Below are 7092 nucleotides of genomic sequence, written 5' to 3'. Positions count from 1 at the left end.
TGTACAAACACAGCAGTCTCCCTTTATCCACCAATTCAGGTACCTTATAGTCAACCATGGTCTGAAAATACTACACGGAAAATTCCAGAAATAAACCATTCATAAGTTTTAAATTGCACAGTATTCTCAGTACATGATGGGATCGCCCACTGCCCCACTCCATCCCACCCGAAACGTGAGTCTTCCCTTTGTCCAGTACCTCCACACGCTACACGCTCCCTGACGGGTATTTAGCACCCGTCTCAGCTATCAGATCCACTGTCATGGCATTGCAGGGCTTGTGTTCAAAGTAACCTTTATTGGTCTGGGCACGGTGGCTAACACCTGTACTCCCAGCACTTTGGGAGGCCTAGGCGGGCGGATCACTTGAGGTTAGGAGTTTGAGACCAACCTGGCCAACATGGTGAGACCTTGTCTCTGATAAAAATACAGGAAAAATTAGCTGGGTATGGTGGTACGCACCTGTAGTCCAGCTACTCGGGAAGCTGAGATGGGAGAATTGCTTGAACCTAGGAGGCAGAGGTTGCAGTGAGCCAAGATCGTGCCATTGAACTTCAGCCTGGGTGAGACAGCGAGACTTCATCTCCAAAAAACAAAAATAAAAACAACCTTCTGCCCGAAGTAACCCTTATTTTACTAAATAATGCAAGAGTAGTGATGCTAGCAATTTGGGTGTGCCAAAAAGAAGCCATAACATGTTTCCTTTAAATGAAAAGGTAATAGTTCTCAATAAGGAAAGAAAAAAAATCATCATATGCTGAGGTTGCTAAGATCTTTGATAAGAATGCATCTTCTGTTCATGAAATTGTGAAGAAGGAAACAGAAATTTGTGTTAATTTTGCTGTTGTACCTCAAACTGCAAAAGTGTGGCCACAGTGCAGGATAAGCGTTTAGTGAAAATGGAAAAGGCTTCAGTTTGTGGGTGGAAGACACGAACAGAAACGTGCTCCAGCTGATGGCACCCGGGTTCAATACAATCTGAGATTTTAAGGCATCCACTGTGGGTCCCGGAATGTATCCCCCGTTGGATAACGGGGGACTACTGTACATTTGGTCTCTAGAACTCTTGGGAGGCTGTGATCAGAAGGAGGGGCTGCCCTCACCCAGCCAACTTCATGTCACCTTCCTAAATACCAGACTTCACAGGTGATAGGAGAATTTCTGAAGTTTGGGAGGCAGCTGCCCAAGGTGCTAAGTTTGCGTGTGAAGCTGGTTTCTCAGCGAGACCCACGCCAGAGATGGCTGCACTCCTTTCCTGCCTGAGTGAGATGGATCCCCTAGGGTCAGGGATCAGACATGGAAACCTTGGCTTCTGGGAGAGGGTAGCAGAACAGAGTTCAAAGGCACTGTTTTATGGCATCTCATAAAAACTCTAGGTGGGCAGGGTGCAGTGGCTCACACCTGTAACCCCAGCACTTTGGGAGGCCAAGGTGGGTGGATCACGAGGTCTGGAGTTCAAGACCAGCCTGGCCAACGTGGTGAAACCGCGTCTCTACTAAAAATACAAAAATTAGCCAGGTGTGGTGGTGGGCGGCTGTAATCCCAGCTACTCGGGAGGCTGAGCTGGGAGAATCGCTTGAACCCGGGAGGCGGAGGATGCAGTAAGACGAGATCATGCCACTGCACTTCAGCCTGGGTGACAGAGAGAGACTCCATCTCAGAAAAACAAAAACAAAAACAAAAAAAACAAAACAAAAAAAAACACTCCAGGTGGAGCCAGTGCCCCTGGGGGTGGAGAGGAAGAGCAGTTGTGCTGACGGGGGCACTTGCTAAGTGAGGGTCATGCTGAGAAGAGACCTCTAAGAGACCTCTCATCTGTTCTGGAGGGGCCCTGAGTATGAGCCCCTGCATCCCTGGGTTTGGGGCTTCTGGAACCCCAGGGTCCTGCCTCTCCTTCCCCGTGAACCATTCACCCCAGGGAAGGTGGGAGGACAGCTGAGCCTCCTTCTCTTGGTTGGTAGGGGGAAAGTTCAGGCGCCACTGACCTTGCCTGGACAGTGCTGTCTGCCTGTGGTGAGGTCCTGGGCCCTGGGCAGAAAAGCACCCCATCCCTTGCTCACTCAGAAGCCAAGGGAGGGGCTGGGCGCAGTGGCTCACACCTGTAATCCCAGTACTTTGGGAGGTCGAGGCAGCTGGATCATTTGAGGTCAGGAGTTCAAGACCAGCCTGGCCAACATGGTGAAACCCTGTCTGCTAAATATACAAAAATTAACCGGGCATGGTGGCACATGTCTGTAGTCCCAGTTACTTGGGAAGCTGAGGCAGGAGAATCACCTGGACTTGGGAGGCAGAGGTTGCAGTGAGTCGAGTTCACACCACTGCACTCCAGCCTGATGACAGAGTGAGGCTTAAAAAAAAAAAAAGCCAAGGGTGGGGCACATCAGCTCTTGTTGTCAGGCTGTCAAGGGCTCTGGGCTCCAGGGACCTGGCAGCACCTGCCTCCCCACCCCCTCACCTCTCTGGGGCCCTATCTTCCCTTATATGGTGAAGGCAGTTCCTAGGGGGTGTGGGTGGGGACAAAGGTCGCTCTTCTGCAGCCAGCTTGCCACAATTCCCTGAGATCTCCCAGGTGGCAGCTGCCTCCCCAAGACAGGTAAGGTAACCTGGTGGGAACACATGGAGACCTTAGATGGTGTGAGGGGATGGGGGTCCTCTGCTTTTCTCAGGCAACTTGGGGCCTCCTGGAGCACCTTGGTATGGGCTCGAGAGGGAGGCTTGGCACTCTGGATAGTTTGAGAAGTGCTGGGAGCCCCGCGTGTCTGTCCTGGGCCTCCAGGGAGAGACTTTTGCTGGCCCTGCCCCAGGCAATGGCTCTCTCAGTCTCCTACCTGTGGCTAGCCCCATCCCACTTTGGGTGTCACCATCCCAATTGCCCTGGAACTTCTAGAGTTAAAACCAGGACAGTCCTGGGCAGACCGGGACTAGTTAGTCTCCCTGACCTCACTCCCCGAGGCCCCTACCCACCAGCTCATCTCTTTGCCCATTTCTTCTTCATCTGGAGTGTTTTATCCTTTGTGTCACCATTCCTCTGACACTCCTGGGACCTCAGGGCCCTGCCTCCTTGCTCCTAGCATATGAGCAACAGCCACGAGGAGTTGAATGGGCAAAGATAGAGGCAAAGGCAGAGGCAAGGGGCTGGAGGTGGCAGGGCCTTAGGTCCTGGGCCATACCAGGACACCCGAGCATGCACCTCTGCCCCATCTCCCCCCTACCTGGAGCTGCCCCATTAGCCTCCCCAGCCACTGTGGGCCCATTTAGCAGAACTAGGGATGGGGGCCAGGTGCAGACCAGGCTCTGAGGACACACTGGCTACTGTCTTCTCGGGACATCATCTGCTGGGGCCTCCTGCAGGCCACTGAGGGGCAGAGCCTTTGGGCTGGAGGGTGTGGGTGGGTGTCTATTCCCTCTGCTCTCACAAGCCTGGGAAGCAGGAGGATGTCTTTTGTCTGAGGGTTGGGACTTTGCCTCCACTGCCCCACCACATTCCTGTCTAGCTCACAGCTGCACCACTGGGAACTAGGGGCCATGGCAGCACCCCACATACAACAGAGCCGCACCTCGAGTACAACAGGGCTCAGATAAGAAAGTCAAGGTGGGCTGGGCGCAGCGGCTCATGCCTGGAATCCCAGCACTTTGGGAGGCTGAGGTGGGTGGATCACTTGAGGTCAGGAGTTCAAGACCAGCCTGACCAACACAGCGAAACCCCGTTTCTACTAAAAATACATAATTAGCCAGGTGTCGTGGTGCACACCTATAGTCCCAGCTACCCACGAGGCTGAGGCACGAAAATCGCTTGAACCCAGAGGCGGAGATAACAGTGAGCCAGGATAGCACCATTGCACTCTAGCCTGGGCAGCAGAGTGAGATTCTGTCTCAAAAAGAAAAAAAAGAAAAAAAAAGAAAGAAACACAAGATGGCCTGCAGAGAGTAGGAGCCCAAACCCCTCCAACGCCCGGGAGGGTCCTCCTTCCATCCCACAGTTCAGCCTTTCAACATCATGAGTATTTGTTGAGCATCTACTGTGTGCTAGGAGCTGGGGGCTACAAAGACAAACATATCTACGTCTTGGAGCTCAGGGACCTCAAACTTACGAACAGGTTCTTTCATCACCATGTGGTCAGGGGGTCAAGAGAGGGGACAGTCCAGGATGCCGAGGGGCTCCTTGTCCAGCCTGAGGATTCTGGGAAGGTCTCTTGGAAGAAATGAGATCTAACTTGAGTCTAGAAGAGCACGTTAGTATGGGAAAGGTGGGGAGAACGTTCCATGTGGGAGCAGTGCAAGCAGGCGTGGGGTGAGAGGCAGCATGGGGTGGGGCCCACCGGCAGCGTGGCATTTCTAGAGGGCAGAGTGCCAGCAGAGAGGGGCCGGGGGCTGTGTGTAGTGGGGAGACTCAAGGGAGTTTAGGTGGCAGAAGGGCAGAAGCGAAAGGAGTCCAGGATGCTGCACAGATGGCTGGTGTTGAGGTCTTGGGGTGACGGTGCCCTTCCCTGGTCTGGGGACACAGAAGGGAAAGTATCAGGAGTTGAGGAAGCCAGTGAATTCAGGCTGAAGGAAGAGACAACTCAAATCCAAACAAGGGCCCATGGTGGCAGGGTTGGGGGAAGTGAGGGGCCCTGGTCTTCCTAACAGTTCAGGGAAGACAGGAGAAGTGAGGAGGAGGCCCTACCAAGGGGTGGAGGAGAGGCATCTGCTCTGACCAACCATGGGTACAGGGCAGGAGCAGCTGGAGGGTATATACCAAGTAGGGGGGCCACGTCTCAGAGCTGCCACTCCTGAGTCCCCTTGCCCACCTTTGGCCTGTGGGGGCTGGCCAATCCTGATTTCTCTCTGGGGAGGGGGAGCACTGGTTTTTTCAAGTCCCTGCTGCCCTGAATCCCCCCTCTGATGAGCAAGAAGTGCCTCCTCATGTCCACCCTCTATTTCTCTTGCTGCCAGTTACCCCTGGAATCAGCATGTCCCTGGGTGAGACTTTAGAGATCATCAGTTTAGTTGACCCCCTAAGTTGACTCCCTCAGTTCACAGATGAAGAAGGGAAGTCCACGTTCATACAGCTAGTGAGTGTCAAAGAAAAAGGGGGACGGGGCCGGGCAAGGTGGCTCACGCGTGTAATCCCAGCACTTTATGAGGCTGAGGTGGGTGGATCACCTGAGGTCAGGAGTTCAAGACCAGCCTGGCCAACATGGTGAAACCCTGTCTCTACTAAAAATACAAAAATTAGCTGGGCTTGGTGGCTTGCGTCTGTAATCCCAGCTACTCGGGAGGCTGAGACAGGAGAATCACTTGAACCCGGAAGGCGGAGGTTGCAGTGAGCCGAGATAGCGCCCCTGCACTCCAGCCTGGGCAACAAGAGTGACACTCCGTCTCAAAAAGGTAGATAGATAGATAGATAGATAGATAGATAGATAGATAGATAGATAGATAGATAGATAAAAGGAGGGGACAGAGACAAAGGTGATGATGGAAATGAAACAGAAAACGGTCTCCTCCTTTATACCCAGCTTGGTTCTGCTGGACCAGAAATCCTGGGAGCCCTGGGGACTTGGTGGGTTGAAAAATACCTGATGGAGGAGATCATGGTTGCCTGATGGAGAAGGCCATAGCCAACAGGCCATCAGATGGGACCCAAGCCCAAGGGGCTCCTACAGATACACAGCAAGCTGCTTATGATCAGCCAGAGGAGGCACTGATCAAGAGATTGGGCAGGGCCTTACCTCAAACTCTAGAATGCCAGGGAAGCAGCAGCCGTCCCTCAGGGCTCAGAAAAGGGAGTTTCTAAGTACTAAAAGGCCAAGTCACTAAGGGGTGACTCAAAGTCAAGGTGCAAGGAGAGATTAGATAGTGAGATTTCAGGCTGTCAGCGAGTGGAGGCCTGACCTGTTGGCCACATGCCCTTTCATTCATTAATCAGTTCAAGGAGCATTCATGGAGGGCAGCTCCCTGCCAGGCTGGGTGATAGGCTCCATGGAGATCGGGGTGGCCTCTGGCCTGGTGAGGAGAAGCCTTAAAACTAGGGAGGAGAATAACTGGGCACAAGTGGCTGTCTGCCCTCGCTCATATCAGAATCACTGGAGAGTTTTAAAAGCACCCATGCTCCACCTCCCAAAAGGCAGAAAATAAAGCACCCATGCCCAGCCCCACCCTGGCCTAATTAAATCAGAATCCCCAGGGATGCTGCCAGAGCCTGGAGCATCAGCACGTTCAGAAGCTCCCCAGGTGAGGCTCATGAGCAGCTGGAGTGGACACAGCTACAGGTCCAAGCAGAAAGGGTTGGTCGGGCACGGTGGCTCATGCCTGTAATCCCAGCACTTTGGGAGGCTGTGGCAGGTGGATCACCTGAGGTCAGGAATTTGAGACCAGCCTGGCTGACATGGGGAAACCCCATCTCTATTAAAAATACAAAATTAGCCAGGCGTGGTGGCTCATGCCTGTAATCCCAGCTATGCAGGAGGCTGAGGCAGGAGAATCACTTGAACCTGGGAGGCAGAGGTTGCAGTGAGCTGAGATCACGATACTGCACTCCAGCCTGTGCGACAGAGCAGGACTCCATCTCAAAAAGAAAAGAAAAAAAAAAAAAAAAAGGAGAAAGGGCTGACGTGAGGAGAAAAGCTTGGGGAGGGGCGTTCCTTCCAGTTTAGCGGGCAGAGAGTGGTTCACAGTGGGAGGGTTCACTCTGTTCATCCATTCATTCATTCATTCATCCATCCCTCACTCCTTCCCTCCCCATCTCTTCCTTTATCGAGCAAAGTCACTGTGCTAGACACTGCGGATTCGGTACTAAACAAGCAGAAATGGTCACTGAGTGAGGAGTAACCCTCTATGCTCCCCCAGGCCTCTGAGCCTGCGACTTCCTGGCACTGTTGGGAGTTCTCTAGGGGCAGACTGGAAGGGCAGCATCTGAACTCAGGGTGCCCCTGCTCCCAATGCCTTCTCCCCTAGGCTCACTCACCATGACCAAGCTGAGCGCCCAAGTCAAAGGCTCTCTCAACATCACCACCCCGGGGCTGCAGATATGGAGGATCGAGGTGAGGCCCTGTCTGGGCATGGGGGTCTCGCAGGCCTGGGGTGGAGGGAGGCAAGGCAGAGGCCTGGGAT

General features: G+C 53.4%; 1 protein-coding gene across 1 annotated transcript in view; it reads left to right on the top strand.

The window, feature by feature from the left end:
- The first annotated feature begins 2516 nt into the window (after positions 1 to 2516).
- VIL1 (villin 1) overlaps positions 2517 to 7092 on the top strand; it is a 34563-nt gene continuing 29987 nt past the window's right edge. Inside the window, exons 1-2 of the mRNA XM_010360233.2 lie at positions 2517 to 2593; positions 6937 to 7022. Of these exons, the coding sequence (XP_010358535.2) occupies positions 6948 to 7022 (75 nt within the window). The 5' untranslated portion in view covers positions 2517 to 2593; positions 6937 to 6947. The remainder of the gene's footprint in view (positions 2594 to 6936; positions 7023 to 7092) is intronic.

Source organism: Rhinopithecus roxellana, chromosome 14 (assembly GCF_007565055.1).
Source record: "Rhinopithecus roxellana isolate Shanxi Qingling chromosome 14, ASM756505v1, whole genome shotgun sequence".
NCBI lineage: Eukaryota > Metazoa > Chordata > Mammalia > Primates > Cercopithecidae > Rhinopithecus > Rhinopithecus roxellana.
This window is presented reverse-complemented; position numbering and strand designations above follow the sequence as displayed.